The sequence below is a fragment of the Tuber melanosporum genome (genome assembly GCF_000151645.1).
Source record: "Tuber melanosporum whole genome shotgun sequence assembly, scaffold_43, strain Mel28".
Lineage (NCBI taxonomy): Eukaryota > Fungi > Ascomycota > Pezizomycetes > Pezizales > Tuberaceae > Tuber > Tuber melanosporum.
This window is the reverse complement of record NW_003299088.1, coordinates 722772-749558: the sequence shown is the minus strand read 5'-3', so window position 1 is coordinate 749558 and position 26787 is coordinate 722772. Positions and strand designations below refer to the sequence as shown.

The following is a 26787-nucleotide window of genomic DNA, read 5'->3' as shown; positions in this document are numbered from 1 at the left end:
ATAGCCAATGCCTTGGCCAATTCAAGAGTACGAGTAGTCTACTCAAGGAGACTGTGATTCAATGATATCACACCCCACCTAACTCCGGGCGGGAGCGGTCCGCTCTGTCTTTTCCCCACCCACCCATCCTGCATCCACCCATCCCTAGAATCCTTACGAGTACAGATCTTAGCTACGGTACGAGCGCGGTGCAGTGCAGTACTGTACAGTCTGCAGTACTCGTACTCGTACAGTACTCGAGTTCGGCGCCGTATATTTACAGTATCGACAAGGATCTGCGATAAGTTACAGGTAACCCCCATCCATTCACCCATCTATCTGCGCTTCACACTTCCATGTGTGGAAACAACAAACAGATTCAACATTTCCTCCACCCGAGCACGCCGTTTCATGATAATGCCGGAAGCGCGGCGACGTACTGTAGATATATAGATGTGTGTGGATGGGTGGAGGCGCTGGTTGCCGCTTCACGTCGCACGCAGACGTTAGCTTATCCATCATGATAAGGCGAACGATTGGAACTTGCACCGCCTGTATAGTACTTGTACAGTACTGTACGAGTACTTGCGCTCGGGGTGGAGGCCGGGGGGGGGCGTGATATCTTTTGTGTGAATACCGGTACCAGTTAGTGTCTGGGGGAGTGGCAGGTGGGTTACAGTTATGACAGCAAACTTTGCAATCGATGATACTACCGTACTCGAGTACTATACTTTTCTTACTGCCAGTGCTCCCCCGCATTTCATTTTTACCCCCTTGAAATGATACCGGTATGATGTCTTGAGTCGATCACTCTACTATACGAGTATTTTATTTCATGCTCTGCGGAGTAATTGGGATCAACTCCACGAAAAGAAAGCTTCTCGAATTTAAATTACCCCCTTGGCCTACCTACGGTAACTTGAGTCCCTGGAGCTTATGGTTACAGTAATTAAGCTATAAGCCACCGCACTAGACTAGACTTGGACTAGACTTGGAGAATATCGAAATAGGGACCAAAGCTACCACCACCACCACCACCACCACCACTCCCCACACAAACTCTGACGTCTAACTTAGCTTTTTTTTTTTTTTGTTTTGTTTTGTTTTGTTTTGTTTTGTTTTGTTTTGTTTTGCATGGCAACATTTAGATACCGATATCGTGTCCCGCTGTACACTAACTGTAACCCCCCCATACCTGTGTCATATCATACATTAACCATACGTATCATACCTTCCAACTGGTCTCCCCCCAATTCATCATCAAAAGTGAGTTATACAAGTATAGTCCATGCCAACAGATAGACCACCATCCACGATATAATCACCCAATCAAGCTTGATAATAGCTAACTTACCCCTCACCGTATTCCTTTCCTTGCCCGCCTTGTCCAATGCGGGTATGGTAAACATTTACTCAGTGGGGTAGGAGGAGGAGCGCCGCCTTGCTGTGTTGTTGTTCTTCTTCTTCTTCTTCTCCTTCCACAATGCTTCTTCCTCTTCATCACTTGTTTTGTTAATTTAATTGTCTACGGTACGGTAGGAGGATTGTCCGCTTCCCTCGCCTTGCATGCTTCAACTTCCCTCACTTAGTCTACTGTACTGTACATTTACTTTTATCAGACCAAACCGGGTTTTTCTCGATTCCTTGCTTTCTTCTTCTTACAGCTGCAGTACTAAGTATGTACGTATGTATGTAGTCTACGGTGGGGATTAAAGTAAGATGTATTATTATTATTATTATTATTATTATTATTATTATTATTATTATTATTATTATTATTATTATTATTATTAATTTTTGTTTCCGCCTTCTAATATAATAACCCGTGATCAATTATAAACTGAAAAGTAATCCTCGGGTGTTTGCCGAATTTTCATCCCATTCCTCGTACTCCTTCTCTTCCTCGTCCTACTCTTACTATGATACTGCTGATATCAGCTGCTGCTGCTACTTTTGTTGGCGATACTGTGGGTAGGTAGGTAGGTAGGTAGGTAGGTGGCAGTCTACAGTGAGGGAGGGTGGGAGGGTAATCATTTGGGAATTGATACGTTGCTGATATTTATGGGAATGGGGGATCTTTTAAAATGAATGCGCTAAGTTAACTCGTATCGTTGGCTATCGTATCCCCGGACTACGTCTTCCGGGTTCACTTTAGGGTTTATCTCCTAAGGGAGGGGATGTGTGTGTGCGGGGGGGGGGGGGAGGGGGGGAGGGGAGGAATATATAAGGAGGAGGTAGGACGTGCCTTTCTTCCATTTTTTCCCCTTCTTTTCTTCTCTCCTCCTCCTCCTCTCCCTCCTCTCCTACCCTCCTCTCCTCTCATTCTTCCTCAAGTGACCCGTCGTTAGTCGGAATTTTGGAACCCCTACCTACCTCTCACTCAGTTGCTTTTGTCCTCCGCTGGCGGCGTTGAAGAGCTGGGCTTCAGGATACATACATACATCTATAATAATATTATATATATACAGCGCCTTCGACATATAGATATATACATCTATATTTCGCCAAACCTCCTCCTAATTCTCACCTTCAGTACTCACCACCATCGCCTACAATCAAAATGACACCAGGCCTAACCCCCCCAACCGCCCCTCTCCACTCCTCTGGCCGTGACCTTGAGGATATCTCGGACCAAATTGACGCTGTCAATGTCCTCCTCTCGTCCCCCACCCCCACCGCTACCACTACCGCCGCGGGAGACCCCAAACCCAAAGCTAACTTCCGCCAATATGTCACCGCCCCGGCGCAAGTCCAGGACTTCTACAAAGAGCAACATGAGAAGCAGACCCTCAAATTCAACCTTGCAGCTCGCAACGCCTTCCACTCAAAGGTGCGCGCAAGAATGGGGATCTGGGAGGCAATGGAGAAGTTGAACACATTGATAGACGAGAGTGATCCCGACACCTCCCTCAGCCAGATCCACCACCTCTTGCAGACGGCCGAGGCGATGAGACGGGATGGAAAGCCCAAGTGGATGCAAGTCACCGGTCTAGTCCATGACCTAGGAAAGCTCCTCTTCTTCTTCGGAGCCCAGGGTCAATGGGACGTCGTCGGCGACACCTTCCCAGGTAAGCCCTCGTCCCGCGACTCTATAGAGAATTGAAGCAGTCTCTGATATGGTTAACGAACAGTCGGTTGTGCCTTCGATCCGCGCATTATCCTCGCCGAGTCCTTCTCCGGAAACCCGGACACCAAGCATCCCGTCTATAGCACGGAAATGGGCATCTACACCCCGCACTGCGGCCTCGACAACTTGCTCCTGTCCTGGGGCCACGACGAGTACCTCTACCATGTCGTCAAGGACCAGTCCTCGCTCCCGGAAGAGGCGCTTGCAATCATCAGGTACCACTCGTTCTACCCGTGGCATAGAGAGGGCGCGTACAGGAACTTTATGAATGAGAAGGACTGGAGAATGTTGGAGGCCGTCAAGGAGTTCAATCCTTACGACCTTTACTCCAAGAGCGATGCGCCCCCAGTTGTGGAGGAGCTCAAGGTTTGTTCGCATTACCGTTCGTGAGGGGATTCCTCGCTAATTGGTGGGTACGTGCAGCCGTATTATATCGAGCTAATCGACGAATTCTTCCCCAAGAAGATCCTCGATTGGTAAAAAAAAAAATAGAAAAAAACCCAAGTGAACAAACTTGGTCGGTCGGTCAAACACAAAAGCTTTTTTTTTTTTTTTTGGATCCGGGATTTTTCTCTTTTGTCTATTCTGGTTCCCATTGTTGTTTTTTTCCCCTCTCCCCTCCCCATGTTAATATCCCCTCTAAATTTTGTCACTGGGTGTCTTTTTCTTCCCCCCCCCCCTCCCTTTTCATTTCAATTTTTCTTGGGGGGGTTTTTTTTTTTGGGTTTCTTTTGGAGCTATAACCGGTTATTGGTCACCTATACGACCGTTAATGTAATTCTCAGACCCCATACTAGCTCTTTGATAGATGTATATAGGCTACAAAGCGCCCTTTGTCGCACTGTTTGTTCCCTTTTTTTCGAGAGAGAGGCAAAAAAAGTTTCCCTACGAAGCGAGCAAACTAGTGAGGACCGGCCGCCTATCGGTCGCCTTTCGTGCACTGTGCAGTTCTAGGCCGTAGTTAAACCCCCCAGGATAATACTCGGGTATTGTACATAATATCATTGGTTAGATCGCTTTTTCCTTCCTTGCTCTTTACTGTGTTCATCCGTTTTATCTATTTATTTTCCCTTCTTTGGTTCTTTCCCCGGACATGTACTAGTACAGTAGCACCGCACGTTTGACCTTGTTGACAGAGCCCTAATGGGTAGACTAGGGGGTAGTTGGTTGCTTTGCCTAAAGGTTTTTAAGTAAAGCAGGACGGATCGGTGATTACCGGTGTATGGAGGGCAGGGAGTGGGTGGGAGAGCGAGGGCGTCATGGTATGGTACGAGTATGGTATGGCATGGTGTCGGTAGGGTAGTCCCATGATGGGATATAGTGCGGTGGGATGCAACATGCATACATACATACATATGATACATATATCCCGGATGAGCGAGCAAATTCATGGGTGAGTGAGATTCGGTGAGTAAGGTTATTGCTGACCCGTGACTTTAGTGCGATCAAGATGAGATTCGGGTAGAAGAGTTTGGAGATGTTTGCTTGCTCGAACAGCATCGCTTGGAAAAAGTGTTGCATTGTAAACCGGATATTGCCCAAAGAAAAAATCAAGGAAAAAAAAAAAATGATAGTGCCATACATAAATACTATCGCAAAATATATCCTTTACCCAGATCCCCTACGGTCACCAAGCCTTTCATGTGTATCACTCGCTGCTCGTTTTCTGGCTCTTATCCTTGTTTTTCCGCCACCACCGCCACCACCACCTCCTCCTCCTCCACCTATACTAATACTGCTCCCGCTACCGCCTGTAGAAACTCCACTCCCCATCCCCGTCACCATCTCCACCACAGCGCCGCCATGCTCATCCGCCATATCCCAATCTTGCTCACCCCCAGGCGGCTTATTCCGAATTCTCTGGTATAGCCGATCAAGTGCGAACTCGATCTCACATCTAACCCTGATGAGTTCCACTGCGGGCCAGATACTTCTTTCTCCCTTCAGGATCCAGTAGTCCAGCGTCTCGGACGTGGGGTTTTCTAGCAATTGTTCAAAGTCCATCACCTTCAAATGTGGGACTACGGTTATGCTGGCACCCGGTATGGTCTCGTCCACTAGGAAACGGCGGACTGAGAAGGGGAGGAGACCCAGGAGGTCGAGCTGGCTAAGGCGGTGGCGGAGCTCCAGTCCTAGCAGTCTGAGGAGTTTGAGGGTTATGCCACGGCGGCGGTGACGGTGGAGGTCTGAGGTTAGGAATGGGGCTAGGTAGGGTCTCGCCTGGGAAACTATGAAATGGTTTACATTGAAGAGCTCTGCTATTCTAGTCGTCGGTGCTTCGCGGTCGGTATAGGAGACTCGGGTCCACGGCTGCCAGACAATTTCTTGTGCAGCCCAGGGGACTATGGCGCCATTTTCGTCTTTGCACATCAGCTCCACCCTGGCGTACATTGTCGATGTCGCGTTTGATGCGCAGGCTGCTGACCAAATTAGGACGTTTGGTGCTGTGACGTAATTAAGCAGGGTTGGGACTTCGTGCTTTCCGGCGGTGGATACGGTGATGTTTAGTATTCTTTTGGTGCGTGTGTAGGCCTCTTCAAATGTTAGGTCTCCGACATTTGCCCGTACACATTCCTCCAGAACTTTAATGTCCAGGAAGTAGCCATACTGCAGGAATCGGTTTATCTTCCTTTTCCAACTGCCTTCCTTCCTTTTAGTGTCGAAAGCACTGAGGTCTATGCCACCGCCCGCCAAAAACCTGAGCAGCTCTCCTTCAGTATGAATCCCAACTAGGGCTGCTATAAGTGCTCCAACTGCGGTTCCAGTGATAATCCTTGGTAATAGGCCACGAAGATGGAGAGCCTTTACCACCCCTAGGTGGTACAAGCCGAATATTGCTCCCCCCTGGAGAACCAGGGTTGAACGGCCAAATGATTGACGAGTATCATGAAGAAAGTCAAGCTTTGATTGTGATGTTAAGGACGCTAGGGGCGGGAGCGAAGCAATATGCTCCAAGCATATCCCAACCTCTGAGATATAGTCTTCGATAAGCCGCTTGCTTCCAGCGTAAGAGCGATTATACAGATTTATGTTGGATATATTTCCGAGGTTTCTTAGAAGACCTAATTATATTATTTAATCAGCACCCGGAACATACCAGACCCAATAAGAAAACCAATACGGGAACATATGTACCGGAACGTAGAAGGTTAACTAGCCGTAAGGTGTTCCCTTCATTCCTTGCTACCGATAAACTCTGAAGACGATCGAGAATGAGTTTATAGTCATAATATTGGCTTGTCGGATTTTGCCGCCTTTAATGCGATCAGCACGTCATAAGTAGCCGGGTGGAGGTACGCAAGTGCAGGGGCACGATGGGTAGACGGATAAGAGCACATGCAACAGAACTCACCAAAGATCATTCCCCAACACTTCGTCTAGCTGAGCCGCAATCGCTTCCCATTCCTCATAAGATTTCGCTGCAGCGAGCTTCTCTAGGAGCTCTTCTTTTGGCTTCTTGCGTGTATACCATCCCCAAAGTTTCTATTCCATGCTTAGCCAGACACAAACTCGGAAGACGAGTGATATAAGGAACCTTTTGCCAAAACATTGAAACCTCTACAAATACGTTGCATATTGATGCTACGAGCACAACAATACCGGACTACTCGACAATAAAAGTTAGGGGCACACTCCACTGGAGCGATATAGAACAAACAAGAACAACACTCACAGGCATAGTGTTAAACATGGCTTCTATCGGCTGATACATTCGGATAGGAAGGAGGTGCAGAGAGAGCAAACTCTCCCATTAAGACAAATGATGCTGACTTGGTATAAATAAGTATATTTCAAGCTTGGTTGTCGCAGCGGTGATGATGGTGAAGGGTGATGAAGGGTGGTGGACGGGAGGGACGGGAGCTCACCGGTGGGAAACATTTGAAGGGTTGAGGCTCATGTTTGTAATTTTTCTTTCACATGTCAAATTTTTGGCAATCGGGTAAACTACCAGTACGGTGCTGTGCGTATAGTAAGTACTGTTTGAACGCGTGAGTGGATTCATGATGACCAACGCAGACATTCGCAGATATGTTGTGTGGCTTATTCATCAATAGTTCGTTGACATTCTGGGTGAAATCGTGGCAACCTGGTGTTGAATCGAGAAGAGAAGTCAGACGAATCGCAGCATCAAGATAAGGAGCAAACACTGGTGATAAGTTATATTTTTCCCCTTCAGTTTCTGTTCCTTTCCACATCCGCTCCTTCAGACAGATCGTGGAACAAATCATTTCACCTACAAATCCCCCAACCCATTCCATTCTTCGTGACCACTCCATATATATACTGCCTGGCTCCCGCTCTGGTGAGGGTGGCCGTGTCATTATACTCGTACATACATCGTTAAGGCAATTCCGGAGGTCCCGCGTATCGGCAGCAACACGAGATCCGTACAGTACGAGTACAGTACAGTGATTGCTATCGAAAACCTACCACAGAGCGCCTGACCCGAAAGAGGTCTGACAGCAACACAGCCCATCTAACACCCATTAGAGGGGTTTAGCCGCACCGTGCTAAGTTATAATTGTGCTGTTGCTAGAGGCAACAAGACGATTCACCATGGTAATGGCACTAGTCCAGGTGTTTATATTTTCATCAAAGATATACGATATGGTAAATGGTGTTAACTAACACATAACTTGCATGGTATTGCAACCTGTATATACCCATAAGCAAACAGCTCGAAGAAGTTAGCCAAACAAGATTCCAAGATATAAGCCACAATAAGATCATCATCATGTAAAAATGATCTACTAGGATAGTTCTTATACTCTACCCCTGGTCCTCTATTCTGGCAACAAATGAGCCTGCCCTCAACAGATTCACAAGATCCACCGCATTTGACTCCAGTACCACTAATCAATCAATGTGGTAGAAACTCTCCACTTAGTGTAAACTCACTTTTCAGCCAACCCGAATCCTTCGAAATTGAGCGAATCGATGAGGCAGTACACCTTGACCCCCCTGTACACGAAGAACGCCTCCGGCAATGAGCTAGTTTGACCGATTCTGAACAGCTTTTGCTTGTCCGCCTTTGCTGCTCCAGTGGGGAGGAATATTTACAAGGGAAGAAGAAGTTTTAGACACATAAAACGGAGGAGTTCAATCACAGTATGGGGAAAAATATTGCAAATGCTAGAACAATTGTAATGCAAATGCTTAAGTTGTATACTACTCAGTCTACTAAGTTGAGTTTAATATCAAAAAGACCATTTCTATATTCATGAGAAGTTGCTTACCAGTAGCAGTAGACTAAGAATTAAGGATAGGATGCACGATCATCAGGCACAGCATTTGCAGAAACTGAACTAGACCAAGCCCTCAACGCCTGGAATGAATGGATCATTCATGTAGAGGAAGATAGTTTGACTAAGCGGCTCAGAGAGAAGGAAGAAAAAGGCGATCAGGAGAGGGCCAAACTGGATCAGGAGAATATGTTGCTGCCTATGTCGAAAAAGAAGACCTTTCGCGAAGCTGCTACTGCCCTCACTGATACCAATAATACAGATACCAAGTTAAGCCTTACAGTTAATAGTACAAAGAGTATATCTAAGAGAAAAAAGATGGAAAATGCAAGGGAGAGGAAGAGGAAATTGCAGGATCATGCTATTGTCTTAAATGAAAAGTATGTCAAGCAAGGAGATAGCTTAGTTGAAGCAGTGCAACATATGAGCCAAGTATTTGATTTACATGATATTCAACAAGATAATGGAAGAATGAGTGACCTCGAAAAAGAGTCACAAATTATACATAAGGAGATAGCAGAGCTTAAGGAAACAGTGCAAGTGTCACGAATGTGGCTTGGCACAGAAAGGGTTTTCACATGACGTATAATTATGAATCATAGGTATATTATTGTTTTGCGCATATGACACAGTTGGGTCATATGATTTGATTTGATAGATTTCGCATATGACTCGAATATGAGTCATGGAACCAGTGCCTGGTAAGTATACCTTGCAAGTGTGCCTTGCGGGTATGCCTTACACATACCATTTATATTTAACATATGACCTCGTTATGAGGTCATGGGTTTTGTGCATGTGACTCATTCAAGTCATATGACTTATTTATTGTATTATAATTGGTTTATGGGTTTTCGCACATGACCTTGCTACAAGGTCATAGGATTTGAACATGTGACCACTTTGGTCATATAATTAGTTTGTTATGATTTGGTTTCGTGCATGTAACCACTTTGGGTCACATGACTATGGGTAGGAAGAACACTATATTAGGAGGCCGGTATGGCCAGGAGGATAGGTTCTTCACACTTTGTTCTAAGTACTTTTCCTACTTATTACTATAACGAAAATAAAATACCTTTATACTCTTTATCATTATTATGACCTTTATTATTGTTATGCCAAGGATAACTCTTCACAAAGGAGAGTTAGAGAAAGCTTACAATAGGCATTCCCGATAGAAGACAAAGGTCTTGTACTATCGGTAATATAGGTATAGGCCTAAAGCTATCATAAGACTAAGAAGAAGCAGAAAGAGAAGTATCATTCCCTGTTGCCAAGAACTAAAATATCCGAAGGAGGATTGTTAAAGCAAGATACTTCATCAAAGGTCAATCATATTCTTGAACTTTTGTTAAATAAATAAACTTGTCTTTCATAATTTTTAACTATTTTTATAACTGAAGAAGACAAAAGGAATCATTGAAAAGAGTAATAAGAAGCGTAAAGAAATGCAAAAAACAAGACAAATAACTAAATTACTAATAACATATACTGTATATACAATCTTCCAAGCTTGGAGGAGAACAATTAAACTTATCCGACATAATATTTCTCCCTTTAATATAAGTATAAATATTAGTGAGCAAGGTAGAAACAAGACAATATACAGCAACAGGAGATGACATAATTTTAGATTCCTTTTTGTAATTATTAATTCTCCATAAATTAACATTTAAACCAAACCCCCATTCGACTAAAATTCTAGCACTAGACATTAGCAGATTTGCTGCTTCCTCGGTATGGAAGAGAGCTGTTCCAAGGACAGAAGCCCGATAGGGACCCAAAATACCAAAGGCAGGCCAATAGGCTTGATTTCCATAAAGATAAATCCTTGGTTGCTCAAGGCCATTACCAAGGAGGTTGTGAAGAATTTCCTCCAGCCCAAAGCTATTCCAAATCATCCAGCTACTACTTGGTCCAGTATATGGTCTATGGAGACTTGACATAATTCTATCTGAAGTCATGACTGATTAGAACTGAAACCTGTATGCCTTCTTATGGCCACTGTAATATATGGACTGGTTTTCACCTGGACGGTAAAATGGGCGCATTGTGCCATCTATCCATCTCTAAACACCTCTTCTTCCTACTACCTTTTCAACCGCAGTTGCATATTCAGAGATCTTATTTAAGATAAGTCGCTGATGATCCCAAAAAAGAAAATTCTGATAGCGGCAGGTTAGATGGATTAAGATACCATTAAAAACTAATGATAAATAGCTGCAAGAATGGCCAAAGATTTTAATCTTATCTTTTAATCGTGTTCCGGTAGCTGAGAGGCAATGTAGTAATATACACAGGGTGTGCTCGGGTGAAGGCTGCAGGCAGTTATGCCATACAATATTCTCAATTTCCAGAATTGAAATCAGAATCCAAATTTCTTCTTTACTAAATGTAAATTTACTCTTAGTCCTTTTCTAACTCAACTTTTCAAAGATTCGTACTGGAAGTACTCAACAAATTCCTGATTATCATGGAAAATATGATATCCTGGATTGTCTATTGACTAGTCCAGTCGTTGGATATAGCTTATTGGTGGCCATATTCGCTTGTCCCTTTGCCTTTGCCTTTCTTCTGCCTCTTGCTGTCATCTAAGTCACAAGCGTCTTCTGATCATATGGTGGTGGCTAAGAGCTGCAGAAAGAACAATCGTACTCACTAATCATTTTTGGTACTTCTCTGAGACCGCCATAGGCGGAGACTGGAGACTACTCATAGATGTAGTTGGCTGAAAATTTTGATATCAAGCTGAGACTGTGAAATCAAGATAGGGAATACATTTGCAGGAGACTTGCAGTTGTGAAATTCAATCGAGATACATCCTGAGGCTTGTTCAATCACCTGCCACTGTTACATAATAGCACAAAACCTGTTTTAGCACTGGTTGGCTAAACCCACACTGTGGGCAATCACGTCTTCCCCAAAACTAGTTGTTCCATTTAGCACGGAACACTGATAGCACAGTACAGCTAAACCCCTCTATTCCCCAGTAAACAGCAAGGTTTTTGAAAGAAAATAAAATTAAAAAAAACATACAGGCGGGCCAAGCCCAGCTCTAGTTAGAGTTTAGGTCGGTTCTGGAGAGTAACGGCTGCCATAGCAGGCACCGGTAGTGGACTAGTATTGGAACCTGATCAAAACCCCACCTTACTCTACCGGTATTTTAACTACCGGCCACAATGCTACAAGCATGACACTTTTATGAGTATCTCCTTCGGTCCGTCTTCAGGGTATCCGATACCCCTTGTTCCCGTGTATATAAACATATAAGTTCATCTCCTTAAACCTCCCGTGTTTATATCCACCATGCCAGAATATGGAACTCGATGGGCGTCCAATCCCCTCCACCCACCATGATATCATACATACCTGCACCCTAACATCACCCACCACCAGTCTGTAATTTCGGACTGTACGAGTAGTCTATATACCGGTACTCTAGCACCGTAGCCCGTTGAACGCTAGAGTTTAGCTCAAGCGACTTATGGTTCCATTTCATTCCGCCACCGGTACTCGTACATTCCTGATCAACACCAAAACCCACACAGTCTAGGAGTGCTGCTGTTATCTATCCACACCGCAACCACTTCCGATCACCTTCTCCACCCCCCACATCTCTCCCCCACATCTCCCCCCAAAGTCTTCCAACTTCAACTCCCTGCGAAACTGCCGGCACTGCTCGTCGGCCATTGCTCCCTCTAGATTTGAGGAGCGGTCATTGCCTTTTCATAGTCGTGTACAAGATAACCGCCCCGCCACAATCAGCTGAGTACTTCTCGTTGAGGAGATGGCACCTCCTGCTGCCGCTATGAGCCATCATAGAGCAGAAAATGCGCAGCCTGTTTCCTCTTCAGGAAGCACTCTGAATCCTCGGGCGAACCCGTATCTGGCTGTGTCTTCCATTTCTCAGCTGGCTCTTCTCACTCAACAGGAGGTTCAGCAGGCAGCCACGGCTTCGGGAAATGGGGACCGGCCCGTTCAATCGACCTTGACAAATGGTGCTTCACGGCCTGCATCTATACGAACGGCGCCCTTGAGGGGAAATCCGATTTCGTCTAGGCGTGGTTATCCAGGACCTCTGGGTAGAGGGAGTCCAACTAGATCCAGGAATAACGATGAATTCCATCGTAGATCTTATAATGATCGCGCTCTGCCCATGCTCACTTCGCTTCCTAGCCGATCTGAAATCCTTGCTCCCCGGCCCACTACACGAAACACGGGTGACCGTGGTGACGTAGGACGGGGCTATCATAACGGCAGAGAAAACAACCGCCCCAGTCACAGCAACTCCCACCCCACCCCATATACAGACCCAACTAACCACTCCTTATCCGAGAACACAGTTTCCATGGCGTCTGCCACCAACATTCAGAACGGCAACAACACTCATAGCTCCCGGGGCCTTCCTATCCTGATGCAAAACGACTGGAAGAAAACCGACGAGATCTCTATCGAAATCTCGGGCATTCCTCTTCCATTGGATTTGTACAATCTTTATGATATCTTCTCGGAATACGGCGAAATCGAGTACTTGAAGCTTTACCATAACGATTCAGGGGTCCCAGACGGCAATGGAAGGATTAGCCTTTCGTGCGTATTGCTACCTTTCGTTTTATTTCTCACTGCTGACAATTGATCAGCAACGTTGAAAGGCCCTTTTGGGAAGAGCCCTTCCGTTATAGTTTAGGGGTGCAAGGTCCTAATGGCTCTTTAAAGCTCCGCCTAGACTCTCGCCGTAATAAACAGAGGACGGTTCAAAGTCCTGTTGATAGACAAAAGAGCTATCCACAAAAATATGTTTGCATCCCCAAGCCTCTATCTCTGATGCTTCAGTATGCGATTTCTAACAGTTTTCCCGTGAGACAGTCCTTCAAGCTCGCTCTCCTCCAGTTCGGGATATTGCATCAAGAGGATAAAATGGTGCCGATGTTCACCACGACGGGTCAGGACGAGGCAAGTCTTGATGTCGACCTCCACCGCCGGGAACTTGACATTGTCTTCAAAATATGGTTGAAAAACGATGCGAGTGCCCAGACTAATCAGTCGCAAGAAGAGGTTGAAGGGGATGTTAATAATTACGACGACGACGATAGCAATGCTCCCGAAAATAAGCCGACCGAAAGATTCGAGAGGTATCGCTTTGGGGTTCCCTTTTCCCATTTAGAGAAACTCGTCGAGGTGGAGACTTTATCTGCTCCGGGTCGTGCATTCCTGATCGACCTCCCTTCGGCACCCCCCTTCTGGAGGAAACTCCACAATCCACGCCTATCTATTGATGATCGCATCAAGTACTGGACTTCCCGGAACGCTTGGTTCCGTCAAACGTCCATCACGTTTGATAATAGCGCAAGAAAGGGTCTTCCAATCTCCCTCGAGCAACGTGGCCAAACTATAAACATTGGTTTGTACATATACTCTTCTGCGCTTTCTAATTTCACGGAAACATATCCACTAACAGAACATTAGGCCGTTGGACTACCTACAGATTTGAAGTAGGGACTAAGGAGGCCGGGTCTGATGGTTTCAACGAGATGATTTCCGCGTTAAAGGATTTTAACATCAAGCTAGATGTCCAAAAGGACTTCAAGACGCTATCCGAGAAATTTGATCCTATTTGGGATTACATACGCATCAAGCGTATTCAGTCCTCGGTTTCTTTTCTGGACCAGCTCCACCAGGCTTCATCCCCTCTCCTTTCCTACCCGGTTCGCTACCAGCTTGAGGTTTGTATTTCGCATAATTGCCTAAGCGAGTACAACATCACTTGTGAATTCATTGACCGTCTAGCAGCGCTTCCTAAAGAAGCGGCTATACCGCTGCTGGAACACATCGCGGAGAGAAGAATCCGTCATTATGACCCAATGGATATCTTTACCATTCAAGGGGTTACCAAGGGCACAATTAACTTAAAGCTTCCTGATCATTGTCAACTCCTTAGAAAAGCCAATGTAACCCCATCGACTGTTTATTTTACTACACCTACCGTTGAAATTACCAATCGGGTGGTAAGACAATATTCTGAGCACATAGACAGGTTCCTGAGAGTCCAGTTCGTCGACGAAAAATCTCAGGTATATACCTAGCTACACCTTATATCTACAATTGAGACACTGACCTTCTCAGGGCCGCATAAATTCTACCGACAAAAAGACCATGCATGAGGTCTTTACCCGTGTTAAGGCTGCCTTGGACCATGGCATAACTATTGGCGATCGAAAGTTTGAATTTCTAGCTTTTGGCAATTCGCAAATACGTGAACACGGTGCATATTTCTTTGCCTCAGATGATCACCTTTCTGCGGCAGATATTAGAGCATGGATGGGAAGCTTCAGTGAGATTAGGATAGTTGCGAAACATGCTGCAAGACTCGGCCAGTGCTTCTGTAAGTATACTACATCCCTCAACAATGGCCCTACTAACTTAATTCCCCAACGATAGCTACCACCCGTGCGATCAATGGAGTACGAGTTGATGTTCGCACTACTGAAGACATTGTGAATGCGGAAGGGTACAACTTCTCTGATGGAGTTGGAAAGATTTCTGAATTTTTGGCGCGTTTGATCACTACTGAGCTTCGTCTCAGGTTGGTCGACAAGGAGCCTGTACCCTCATGTTTTCAGTTTCGTCTTGGAGGCCGCAAGGGCGTCTTGGCAGTTAGCCCGGACGCCAACCATCGCGAAGTCTACATCCGGCCTAGTCAGCTCAAATTCGAGGCCAGACATAACATTCTAGAGGTTATACGCTGGTCCAAGTTTGCGACTGCCGCCCTCAATCGACAATTGATCATCGTACTAACCAGTCTGGGTGCTCCTGACCACTATTTCGAAGACAAGCTTCAATTTATGCTGAAATCCTATGAGGTAGCGATGGTTGATCCGGGGGTTGCGGTTAGGCTACTCTGCAGAAACGTCGACCCCAACGAATCCACATTGGCCATTGCGGCTATGATCCGTGCAGGATTCATGGATCGACGGGAACCATTTGTCATGTCTCTGTTGAAGCTTTGGCGAGCATGGACCATCAAATACCTAAAGGAGAAGGCGAAAATAATGATAGAGGAGGGTGCGTTTGTGCTCGGGGTAGTCGATGAGACTGGGACCCTTGACGGCTACTATTATTCCCAAGATGAAGGCTCCACGGAGGACGCAGACAACCCGGAGACCTCACTCCCTCAAATCTTTCTACAGGTCACCGACCCAGACCGGCCTGGGGAATCCCGGATAATTGAGGGGCCATGTGTGATTGCACGAAACCCTTCTCTTCACCCTGGTGATGTCCGCAAGGTCATGGCTGTCAACGCCAAAGAGCTACACCATTTGCGTAATGTCGTCGTGTTTTCACAGAAGGGGGATCGAGATTTGCCCAATATGCTCTCTGGAGGTGACCTGGACGGGGACGATTACATTATAATATGGGACAAAAAACTCACCTCATGTGTAAACAACTACGAGCCAATGAACTATTCAGCGCAGACACCGAGAGAACTGGCGCGTGATGTTGAGATTGGCGATATTACCAAATTTTTTGTCAACTATATGAAGAATGACAAACTAGGTACTATAGCTAATGCTCATCTTGCATGGGCGGATAAGCGGGATGAAGGAGTGAAGTCTGACGAATGTAAATTAGCTCACCCGCCCCTACTCTTTCATAGTATGCTAAAATCGATAGGCTTTCGACTCGCAATCCTCCACTCTCATGCGGTCGACTATGTGAAGTCGGGGGAGCCAGCTATCATGCCCCCCGAACTCCGCCGAAAGACATTCCCTCACTTCATGGAGAAGAAACCTGAGGAAACCTATCGTTCTGACAAGATCCTGGGGGTCTTGTACGACTCCGTGTCGAAAATCGATTTCGTTCCTGCCTTGGAACTGGAATTTGATGATCGCATTCTCAATGCATATACTCTTAACGAGGAAATACTTGAGGTTGCACGCGCAATCAAGATTCGATACGATGCGGCAATGCGCCGCATAATGGCCCAACACGATATCCATACCGAGTTCGAGGTCATATCTATATTTATCATGCATCATTCGATGGCAACCAAGGATTACAAATTCCACGAAGACATTGCTAGCGTTTGCAATGGTTTGAAGGATACCTTCAAGAAGATCATATACGAAGTTGTCGCCAGCAAAGATGATATCATTATGGGCCCCTTTATCGCAGCCATGTATTTTGTGACGCACCAGGAAATGGCGAAGGCGAAGAAGAAATTTTTTGCCGCAAAAGCCAAGAAAGCGGCAATGAGGGCAGCCAAGAGGGCCAGCGGGAATGAGAAGGCACAAAGGGAAGGAAACATCCCCTCATGTACGAAGGATTTGGAAGAACTGGCAGAATTCACCATTGAGGAAGCCAGAAATATGCCACTAATTTCATTCCCCTGGCTCTTTGGCAGAACTTTGGGTGGGATTGCGAACCGAGAGTATCCGTTCGCGAAACTAGACGGCAGCCCGGTAAACTTCAAACAGGCCGCCGCTGTCACTGACGAACTCGAAGGTCGCATGGGCAAAAAGGAGAAGTATGCCACCTACCATCATGGCATCTACGACGATGCAGTCGCTGCCACCACCCCAATAATCCGGGGGAACGAAACCGACACACCCGACAACCTTTGGAACGGAGAGAGCAGTTTGGGGATCTCCCAACGCGGAACCAATCCTGAGGATGTCACTACCACCACCACCGACAAGATCATCCCCACCTCCCCCGATAGCAACACCGGATACGACGGCGGAGAAGCTAACCTCATCTAGAAGTCAAAACTGGTAGAGGTGAGGTAGGAAGCTGCACATTCGTTCACTTGCGAACTCTTTCAAAAAAAAAAAAAAAAAACTACTCTCTTTTCTGCAAGCAACCAAAATTGCTTTCATGTTACGATTTCCGAGGGATACCAATTTGTTGTTTTGTTTTGTTTCTCCCTTCTCTTACCCTCTCCCCTTTTCTTATCTTTCTTGCGCTTATGGAGGAGGATCCGGGCCCGGGCTCCGGAATTGGGCGGGATGGAAATGAGTGCCACTTGTTAATGTGACAAGACATGAGATTACGAGATACGATAGCTTTTTCCCCTCTTCTTTCCTTTCCTCTCTTACGTAGTGAGTGCAAGCGCAAACAATCCGTTCTAGGATTATTATTATTCTTTCACAAGACGATACTGGATTCTGTATTTGGTACTTGTAGGCACGATATCTTAAGTGAATATAGTAGCGGTACTTGGGATATGGCACCGTGCTGATATTGTGCAACACGCCTCACAGGTCTTCTATGTGGAATCTACACATGCCCCATGAGCACTCTAGTACGATACATGCCCTCCTATTATAAGGCGCTCAATACGGATGATTAGGTAAATGGCAACGTTCAACCCCAGGGATCCAAGAGTTACATACCGGTAATCAAGCATTCACAGTATGAAGTTATCAGATTATCTTTACAGAAACAACACCTCATATCACACCTCCCCCCACCCCAGTTTCTTTACTGCCAGGAAATGAAAGTGCCAAAGGGAGCCCCCAAACAGTCAAAGCGTGAAAAGGGTCTTTCTTCGAAAACAAAATCGAGGATGGGGAAAGAGAAAAATCACAAGGACCGCCAGATCACCAGTTGATTCAAAGGGAAATTATTAACATGAGTGGGGACTAGTGCGGTACCAGCAACCGCTTCCATCCATACTTTTTTTTTTTTATCCGACAAATCAATGAAACATGATTCTACGCCTGCCAGTCAGATCAGATGCCTAACCATGGACCTTGTTGAAATACTCCTTCGATTCCTTAGGATTGGCCTTGATAGTTTCGCCTCCCTGGTTCCAATTGGCAGGGCAGACCTCACCATACTGTGCGTGTGCTATGTCAGTCTCCATATACTAGGTTGGTGGTAGAAGTGCTTCATAATACCTTTTCAGTGAACTTGAAAGCATCGACAAGGCGAAGGGTTTCGTCAACAGACCTTCCGACAGGAAGATCGTTGATAGTGATCTAAAAATTACCCATATTAGTCACCATACAGAATATCTGAACAAGTCATATGTGCTTACTTGTCTAATCGTTCCCTTGGGATCGATAATGAACAAACCCCTGAGGGCAACTCCTTCCTCTTCGATCAAAACTCCATAATCCCCAGCAAGCTTATGGTTCTTGTCACTGAACAAGGGAATGTTGATATTTCCGAGACCTCCGTCTTTACGCTCAGTACTGGACCAAGCTAGCAAGCTGCAACGTCGTCAGCTGCCATCCTAACCGTCCAATCAGTAACAAGCGCGACTACACCCACCTATACTCAGAATCCACAGAAGCGAAGACAATTGAGGCACCACGCTCCTCGAAGGATTTGGCAGCATCAGAAAAAGCAATGATCTGTAAAATGATGTTTAGCTTCGGCTTTCAACCGACCCACAGGTGTAGAAGGGTCGACTGACTTCAGTCGGGCTGAAGATGGCAAAGCAAAAGTTAGTGGCAGATCCCACTGAACAATGTTCAAACTTCACGAAGGAGGCCACATACCAAACAAAAGTCCAGGCCATGGGGATAAAGCCAAGAATGAGCCACTTTCCCTCATAATCCTTAAGTGAAATTTCTATCAAAGGCAAGTTAGCATCCCTAAGCCCCGTATCACCCAAAAGGAGTCACCTTCTTAGGAAAGTTGGTTCAAGCTCTCAAGAAGGTGTCACCTCTCAAAAGGGGCAAAATACTTGACAAACCTACCTTCGAAGCCACCTTCAACGACGGCAGTTCCCTTGAAAGGAGGAGCAGGGTGTTGGACACGAGCGACCATTGTGACAGATTTCGTTGTTAAAGTTTGTGGCTGTGAGGATGTTTGAAGGGTGTAGAGCTGTTGGAGCTTGGTAAGGGGGAGGAAGATGGGGAGGTTGGAAGCAGATGTAGGAAAGCAAAGGTAGAAGGGGAGAGAGGGAAGAGGAGTTTGGACGCGTGGGCCGACCTTAACTTATATAAATTACACGAGAAAGGAGCAGTGCGTAGTCACCTCCCCAGCTAATTAATAGAATTTTTCCTTTTCCTCTCTTCCTGGTGTGCGCGTCGCAGCGGCAGCACACTTGCGACTCTTTACAATTATGCAGGTTACAGAATCCCAGACAACCAGGTACCCGTACCGGTATGGTTATGATAACAAGAGCAGGCAAAAAAGTTACAAGTACTCGTACAAAAGAAGCAAGGAAAAAGAAAAGAAAAGAAAAGAAAAGAAAAAGAAATCGTTGTACGAGAACTTGCATTCAAACCCTGGCTAGGAATAATATAGAAAACCGGGGAAAAAGAAGAGTGTGTGGATAGGCACTGCACAGGTAGGAAATGTTGTCTGGAGCAGTATTACTAAGAAATTCTAGGCTCTCAATTCCCCTGAGATCTGGTCAGCATGAAGATCAGAACTTGAAGTCGACAGCGCGTCGAATCTACCTACCGCAAGGGAATTAGCGAGGAAATTAGTTTACTACCAATATGATATGGCATTGGTGGAAGACGGATGGCGATGGACCGTTGGCATTCTTCACAGCTGGCAGGAGCAAACAGGGAAAGAAGAAGAACCTCACACCCAAATACACAAGCTCGTCTTCTTCTTCTCGCAGTCATGGCTCACCCCATCACCGTCAAATCCACAAGGGAGGAGTCATCCTGACACTTGTATCTGAGCAAAAATACCGATAGTCCACACTGTACAAGTACCATACCGTACTGTGCAATCACTTTAGTACTTGTATTAAAGTGAAATCAGGTTGTAACAACTTTGAATATGATACTAGTAAGCCAAGGATGAAACCGGGGATGGAGGTCTTTTAAAACACAATATATTATTATTATATTATTATTATTATTATTATTATTATTATTATTATTATAATATTATACTGTACCTGTACTCGTACTGTACAAGCACAAGTGTATATTATAGTCTATATATATATACGATGTATATAAATGTCAGTCTTCTCGGCCAACTCTCCTTTCAAAAAATGAAAAAGCAATTCCACAAGCAACCGGTATTATACTTGCGTAACGGGGCTGAAGTTGGACAGTTACAGTCATGTGGAAATTCCCCATACAGAGCGTCCAACTTCAACCCGGCTGCTCAGATACAGTAAGCCATGGTCTCCACCACTCCACCACCATTGAGTTTAACACATATGCCTACCGCAGTCAACTTTAGAATATCACGTTTCTCCAATCATTCACACCTGAGTCTTGATCATGGCGAGAGCACCGGTACCAGTATCCAGGTGCGAAGGGGCAAAGGCATTACATTACGTTGGACACCGTATCCCAGCTTGCAAGCACTACTTCCTAAACATAATCCCCCCTTGTCCCCCCGCCTCCCCCCCTGCTTTCCGCACAGATACATACTGCACCTACCTGTACGAGTACTGGTACGAGTACTGGTGGTGGTGCAAATGCCGGGACCTCAACAGGTCAACACTCGTGAGTCGTGATTACTTGCAGGGGATCCCTCACCAGTGTGATACGGTACTCGAGCACCGGCGCGGGCGAAAGCAGTTTTCCGGGCTCAATGTTACTCGTACCGCGAGGATACACAAGCCCGATGCTGTCCTCTTGTCACGATGCAAACTTCATGGGCGCAACTGTTGAGCCCCCCTCCCCCAATCATTTTTCCACACATAACATTCGTCTGGAAATGTCTTTACCTCTTTTGTCCAGTGAAGCCAATCTGATGCTCTACTATTACAGTATCGTCATGCTCATCCATAGCGGTCTTATAATTTCCCTTACGGCTGTTTGCGTTTAAAGAAATACACCACACCAGCAACGGTCGCCGTACTTTATTGGCACCCGGACGAGTTCCCGTTCCGATAGATAAATTGGTTCGGGTCAGGGTGGCGATTCTCTAGGCTCAGGAGTTGGCGGTGTTGCCCACAGGTTTCCAACAAGCAGAGTTCTGGGTGGCCGTACGAGTACCGTAACGTACCGTACTTTACGAGTTGCGAGCAAATGGTCCGTGTCCTTCTGAGCTGTCGTCGTTCGTTCGAGATGACCAGATGTCTTTCAGATGATCCATGTGGCCAATCAACTTGGGGCCGGATTTGAGCACTTTGGATCCCTCGGAAGGGTGCGCGTGCGCCGAAAACTCGCCCACTAGGGAACCTTCCGATGAACGAGCAGGGGTACAGTACGGTTGTTTCTTGTACGATAAGTTCTCGCTCTGTTGGACTACGGTGCCGGTAACTGGTCACAGCACTGAAACCCAACCCAAAGATGCTGACAACGCAAATTTATAGATAATAATTCCCTAAAATAGTAGGTGGTAGAAAGTGGTGAAATTTCTGTATTGTCCAACCTTGGAAAATCCTTACCAGGGTGGCAAGTCAAAAGAAAATTAGAAATACTGTAGTTGACATGAAAAATTAAAATGAATTCAGGTAATTATCACAATGTCATACACCTATTTTTTTATTTTTATTTTCTAATTTCTGTCAGCTATGCAGATTACCGTATACCGTATTCAATAGGTTTATGGAGTGGGGGGGGCTCAAAATCAAGGAGGTATGATAGCCCATGGTTTTGTTGCCCCTCTCCCATGGACCGTATATACAAGGACTTATTAGACAGGACTGCACAACTTTCCCTGAGCACACCATTTCATCTCCACCCATTTGATATCGATTTCGAAAAGCTCATCAGTGCTGGCATTCCCCCAAGATATCCTCTCTCCCCTTCGAATGAAATTCCCCCCCCCCCGGCCCACTTTACTTTCTTCTGGTTTTGAACTTTACATCTCCCAGTTAGGGAACCAACCTGAACCACCCTAGCGTGGCATCAAGAGGGATTTTTTTTTTTTTTTTTTTAAAAAATGACAAACCAACAACCTTTTCGAAAATCGATAATATAATGGGGCAGAACATGCAATTGAAGCTTCCAATGTAGATCACTGAGCTAAGAATCGCAAGTATCATACCTCCTCCTATATGTGATATACATCATACACCCCTGGAGGGCATAACCACCAGCTCTAAGATAATTAAGCCCATTAAAGGTACAGTATCATATTTGTACTCGTAGAGGGGATACCGAGATCATAACCAGGAAGTGAAAATCGTACGAGCGTGATATCGCCTCGAACGATGATTAGTGATGGCTTCAAGTTGGTAATCCTTCTTTTTTCTGGACGGCGTCCTTGCCAAAACGCTCTGAAGAATGATGTCTAGTCATGAAGGATGTGTCACGCGTTTCGTCGTGGTATGATAGCGCAGACTTGAATATTCTAATTGTAGGGTGCGCTATCGTTGAACCTTTTTCTTCCTCCCCCAGGAAGGTCTCGCCGCTTTTTTCTTTTCTTTTTCTTTCCGTTTCTCGGAAGGGGGAATGAAAGGGACTGTGCCCACTTTCCGGAGGAGGGAATTTTTGACTGCACAGCACACGGTTCGATGGTTCAAGTTTTCATAGCAGTGGCGCGATAAAGGGTAACCTTTAGAGTTAGAGTGGAAGCTCTTCATTGCACAAACGGGTGCTCGTCTATGACTGACGCGCCGTGATCCAGCACTGTGTGGTGATAACGATGCACGATGACACCGGAAAAAAAACTGTTTCGACAGCGGATGCGGTGGGATATTGGTACTACTGCGACCTCTCCGAAGGGGAGGAATCCCACCACTCTTTGCACTGAACCGCGCATCCGGGAGAAAGTGGACTGTGGCATAGTGGAGGTTATTGACTATCAATACTGTACTCGAGCACTCGAGTATGATACCTTTCGGCACCGGTCCCCGGACAGCATGTGCGCTGCTTGAAAATGCGCAAATGGTTCACCCCAGAGCATATCTACCTGCTCGAGAAATATCCTCTCGGGTACCACCAGTACCGCTCCACAGGTCATCAAAGGGGGAAGGGGGTCGGTATTCTAAATCTTTTATATTGATTTTTTTCCTCCGTGTACCGTACTCCGACCCCACCCGACCGATATTCCGAACTTTACACGGCTCCGGCGTTTGGCTAGAGGGTCCCGTGGGTGACCTTGGCCTTCCCGCAGTGCAATGCCGGTACAGCAGGGACTGGAGTGATTGGACCTCGCTCTGGGAGGTCCAGAATTCCCCTACTTGGAAAGGAGAACAGGCTTGAAACAACAAAGCTTCCTCGAGTATGATATCATACCAGGATAGGCAACTCCAACGTCCTGGCGTGAGGTCCAATTCCAGTTCTTCGGTATCGCAGTGTCCCGGCATGTGCTTACATTAGCTGACAGGCGCGCTCTTATCGCGCATCCAAGCACTCCGATCTTAAACCAGCAACCGTGGGGAGATTACGGAGATAATAAACCAAACCCCCTCTATTCCCACTCAATACTGCCACAGCCCTTGACATCGCCACATCCCGTACCGTGATAGATCCGAACTGCGAACATTGATTTGAGCTGGGGTTGGATACTATTGAGAATCAAACTTCTACCCCACATTCTTGCACCACCATCCCATCTTCTTCCCTTCCTTTCCTCTCAGCACTACACCAATTTTGCCTACATTTCCGACGAAGACGAGGGTGAAAACGACATGGACCACCAACCGCCAAACTCGCACTCCGAGGGCGAAGAAGGTAGCTTCCTTCTCTGGAGTTGATCGGTCATTACCGACCAATCTCGTAGCTGACGAATTCTTTGTATTTCCATCTAGATGAATCGGAGCTGGAGCAAAATATAGGCGAAGGACAAGAAGGTCTTATCGGTGGGACTGCACATGAACAACATGCCCGCCAACTAGCCTACATACTATCTGGCAATTCCCCAATGCGCATCGGACAACTAATATTCGCTTCTGGTACTGGTAGGAGCTTCCCTGGATGTCAACAGCGCAGAGTGAGTTTGAGGAGTGGGGAAGATATTGATCCTGTGCCGAACCCAGAGGGCCAGGAGTTGATGAGGTCTGGGGAATTCGGGTCGGTGCGTTTCTCGACTGGTGCAGTTTGATTGGTTGAATGGCTAGAACTTATGATTTCTAGGATGACTTTACGAAAAGCCGGAGCTGGGAAAGTGGAGGAGACTCGACGGGGGTGAGAAGGAAATCAATTCCAAACACAAGCATTAGCAAACTTCTACTACAAAGGGAGCTTGGATGCTATACTAGTGGTCGTGAGAGGAGGCTGAATCAATTGGTGGCACAAGTAAGTTTGACAATCCTCCCATCTACTAAGCTTCTTGTGTGGTTGCTGATGTATCAAAAGCTAATGGTGCCATCCACCGATGCTGATTTCATAGTGCACTATGACACTCGCTCCTACTCTGGCCAATTTTCTGAGGATGGAAACTTTTTCTATAGTTGTTCTCAAGACTTTCGAGTGCGCATGTATGATACATCGAACCCTTACCAGTGGAAATATTACAAGACTGTAGACTACATTGGCGGGAGATGGACGATTACAGATGCTACGCTTTCCCCAGATAACCGCCACCTAGCATACAGCAGTATCACAACTCGAGTATGCTTGGCTAGCACTGCCCCGGAGGACGACGAGATGCACCCGCTTGAATTCAGTAATGGAAGGAACCACAATCGGAATGCTATGGATCCTCGTTGTGGGGTTTGCCTTTCCACCAGAATTTTTCGGATTTTGGTTGTTGCTAATGTGTGGTACAGATATGGTCTATCAGATTTTGCGGGGATGGTCGTGAGCTCGTTGCCGGTGCGAACGATGGTTGTCTCTATGTATACGATATTGAGACACGAACACCGGTTCTTAGGCTTGGGGGCCACGAGAAAGACGTTAACGCTGTCTGCTATGGCGATAGGGCCTCCCCTCACATTATCTATTCTGGATCTGATGATGCCACGATCAAGGTTTGGGATCGAAGAAGTATGGCGGATGGGAGGGAAGTGGGAGTCTTTGTCGGGCATACGGAAGGCTTGACATATGTTGACAGCAAAGGAGATGGGAGATATGTACTTTCAAACGGCAAGGATCAGACGATGAAGTTGTGGGATATAAGGTGAGTTATTTTTACACACAAGGTTACTCGACTGATGCCTTGAGCTGACGATTGTAGAAAAATGATGGATAAAGGGAAATTCGACTCTATGGCTCACAGAAATTACGGTATCGGTTTTGATTATCGTAGGGACCGGTGCGTTCACGTCGATCCTCAAACCAATAGAACGTAATTGCTAACCCAAACATAGATATACCGAGCCGCCCACCAAGCATCCTCGCGACTGCAGTCTCGTCACCTACAGAGGACACAGCGTGCTCAAGACACTTGTCCGCTGCCATTTCTCCCCGCCAACGTCAACCGGATCCCGATACGTCTACACTGGCTCTGCCGACGGCAAAGTCAAAATCTACAACATTGATGCAACGGAAGTCGCAACAATCGATGTCCACGCTGCGACTATCGGATCCCGGCCAATGGTCCCAGACCTCATGGATAACTCATACCACCATTGGGGCGGTGGCACAACAGCTTGGAGGACTTGTGTAAGGGATGTCAGTTGGCATCCGAGTGCCCCGGCTCTTGCTAGTAAGTTATACTCTATAACGCCAACTAGGTTCTTGTTAGGCTAACGTTTCCCAATAGCCACAAGCTGGAACGGCTTTGGCCTCTCAACTGGCACCGTCACTCTCCATAGTTGGAACAGCGCCGGCGGGAAGCCAAAAAGCTACAATGCAAAGCTCCAAGCAGACTTCTTAGAGAACGACATGGGAGAGTATAGCGAGGATGGAGAGTATGCTGAGACGGAAAGCGGGGAAAGTGAGGGTTACTAGTTTTTGTCTTAACTGAAATGCTCACTATTCGGAGGGGTTTTACGCCATAGTTCTTCTACCCCCCCACGTGTCCCTCTGTTAGGGTTTTATTTTATCTTTTATCTTTTATACATGTTTCACTGGGATCGGGCCCTTTCTTCCTTTCTTTTTTACAGGAATTCTTGCTAAATTCTTGACACTTGGGTTGGGATTGTACGATGTCGTGGAAGAGTTTCCAAAATAGCGAGTGAATAGTGATGTTCCGATTGTGTAGATATCGTAGAATCTATCCACCGTGAGAGCAGCACCTCGGATGCCCGCTCGCGCCGATACACCCCACTCCGGGGCCAGAAATTCTTACCATATTATAATACAACGCACTCTGCCCCACCCACCCCAAGAATTCCAAACTCTCACAAACCGAGTGATTACCAATGTCACCAACAGGAGCAGGCAAGCACTCACAGTGCCACGCGCCCAAAATCAGTCAGCACGAAGACACCAAGCAGCCGCACCGCAAACTTAAACCCAGAACGATGATATAACAATAATAATAGTAAAACACAGTAGTAGGGCACCTGCCTAAATTACCTATTACCTTTTTCGGAACTCATTCCTATCTAACCTGATCACCCTTTCTCGGTCAGTTTGTTGTTGTTGGCTTGACTTTGGCTTGGCTGGTGAAAATTTTTGTTTTGGGCGATAAATTGACCGTAATAAGTTGGTGACTTGTGCGTTCTCC

General features: G+C 46.2%; 7 protein-coding genes; 5 read left to right on the top strand and 2 right to left on the bottom strand.

Moving 5' to 3' along the window:
- Positions 1-2300: 2300 nt before the first annotated feature.
- Positions 2301-3586, top strand: GSTUM_00008252001 (uncharacterized protein; the record flags this gene model as incomplete). XM_002839943.2 has 3 exons in its annotated part: positions 2301-3047; positions 3111-3472; positions 3530-3586. The coding sequence occupies exons 1-3, from the start codon at positions 2540-2542 to the stop codon at positions 3584-3586; spliced, it is 927 nt and encodes a 308-aa protein (XP_002839989.1). The 5' UTR covers positions 2301-2539.
- A 1029-nt stretch (positions 3587-4615) lies between these two features.
- Positions 4616-6948, bottom strand: GSTUM_00008251001 (uncharacterized protein). XM_002839942.2 has 5 exons: positions 6780-6948; positions 6642-6710; positions 6459-6589; positions 6242-6360; positions 4616-6168 (listed from the first exon to the last, which is right to left on the bottom strand). Exons 1-5 carry the CDS (start codon positions 6795-6797, stop codon positions 4715-4717), a joined length of 1791 nt encoding a protein of 596 aa, XP_002839988.1. The 5' UTR covers positions 6798-6948; the 3' UTR covers positions 4616-4714.
- Positions 6949-11899: 4951 nt separating this feature from the next.
- Positions 11900-17190, top strand: GSTUM_00008250001 (uncharacterized protein). XM_002839941.2 has 7 exons: positions 11900-12942; positions 12993-13149; positions 13219-13753; positions 13819-14423; positions 14476-14734; positions 14791-15972; positions 16024-17190. Exons 1-7 carry the CDS (start codon positions 12140-12142, stop codon positions 17109-17111), a joined length of 4629 nt encoding a protein of 1542 aa, XP_002839987.1. The 5' UTR covers positions 11900-12139; the 3' UTR covers positions 17112-17190.
- A 36-nt stretch (positions 17191-17226) lies between these two features.
- Positions 17227-17499, top strand: GSTUM_00008249001 (uncharacterized protein; the record flags this gene model as incomplete). XM_002839940.2 has 1 exon in its annotated part: positions 17227-17499. One exon carries the CDS (start codon positions 17227-17229, stop codon positions 17365-17367), a length of 141 nt encoding a protein of 46 aa, XP_002839986.1. The 3' UTR covers positions 17368-17499.
- A 252-nt stretch (positions 17500-17751) lies between these two features.
- GSTUM_00008248001 (uncharacterized protein) lies at positions 17752-19372 on the bottom strand. XM_002839939.2 has 7 exons: positions 19059-19372; positions 18858-18930; positions 18773-18782; positions 18628-18710; positions 18392-18566; positions 18252-18332; positions 17752-18190 (listed from the first exon to the last, which is right to left on the bottom strand). Exons 1-7 carry the CDS (start codon positions 19126-19128, stop codon positions 18092-18094), a joined length of 591 nt encoding a protein of 196 aa, XP_002839985.1. The 5' UTR covers positions 19129-19372; the 3' UTR covers positions 17752-18091.
- A 1183-nt stretch (positions 19373-20555) lies between these two features.
- On the top strand, positions 20556-22058 carry GSTUM_00008247001 (uncharacterized protein; the record flags this gene model as incomplete). XM_002839938.2 has 5 exons in its annotated part: positions 20556-20946; positions 21051-21314; positions 21370-21504; positions 21576-21739; positions 21798-22058. The coding sequence occupies 2 exons, from the start codon at positions 20556-20558 to the stop codon at positions 21080-21082; spliced, it is 423 nt and encodes a 140-aa protein (XP_002839984.1). The 3' UTR covers positions 21083-21314; positions 21370-21504; positions 21576-21739; positions 21798-22058.
- Positions 22059-23645: 1587 nt separating this feature from the next.
- Positions 23646-26066, top strand: GSTUM_00008246001 (uncharacterized protein; the record flags this gene model as incomplete). XM_002839937.2 has 8 exons in its annotated part: positions 23646-23906; positions 23984-24249; positions 24309-24470; positions 24531-24887; positions 24944-25293; positions 25351-25428; positions 25484-25821; positions 25879-26066. The coding sequence occupies exons 1-8, from the start codon at positions 23864-23866 to the stop codon at positions 26064-26066; spliced, it is 1782 nt and encodes a 593-aa protein (XP_002839983.1). The 5' UTR covers positions 23646-23863.
- Between the last annotated feature and the right edge of the window lie 721 nt (positions 26067-26787).

What these genes read in the sequence shown, in the direction of transcription:
- GSTUM_00008250001 (XM_002839941.2), top strand. Translation starts at nt 12,140, where the DNA reads ATGGCACCTCCTGCTGCCGCTATGAGCCATCATAGAGCAGAAAATGCG. An exon ending in AATGGAAGGATTAGCCTTTC is followed by an intron (nt 12,943 to 12,992) that starts GTGCGTATTGCT and finishes ACAATTGATCAG; the next exon opens with CAACGTTGAAAGGCCCTTTT. An exon ending in TGGCCAAACTATAAACATTG is followed by an intron (nt 13,754 to 13,818) that starts GTTTGTACATAT and finishes ACAGAACATTAG; the next exon opens with GCCGTTGGACTACCTACAGA.
- GSTUM_00008248001 (XM_002839939.2), bottom strand. Translation starts at nt 19,128, where the DNA reads ATGGTCGCTCGTGTCCAACACCCTGCTCCTCCTTTCAAGGGAACTGCC. An exon ending in CCAAGGGAACGATTAGACAA is followed by an intron (nt 18,333 to 18,391) that starts GTAAGCACATAT and finishes GGTAATTTTTAG; the next exon opens with ATCACTATCAACGATCTTCC. An exon ending in CTTTCAAGTTCACTGAAAAG is followed by an intron (nt 18,191 to 18,251) that starts GTATTATGAAGC and finishes GCACACGCACAG; the next exon opens with TATGGTGAGGTCTGCCCTGC.
- GSTUM_00008251001 (XM_002839942.2), bottom strand. An exon ending in TTTCAATGTTTTGGCAAAAG is followed by an intron (nt 6,590 to 6,641) that starts GTTCCTTATATC and finishes AGCATGGAATAG; the next exon opens with AAACTTTGGGGATGGTATAC. An exon ending in AGTTAACCTTCTACGTTCCG is followed by an intron (nt 6,169 to 6,241) that starts GTACATATGTTC and finishes TAATATAATTAG; the next exon opens with GTCTTCTAAGAAACCTCGGA.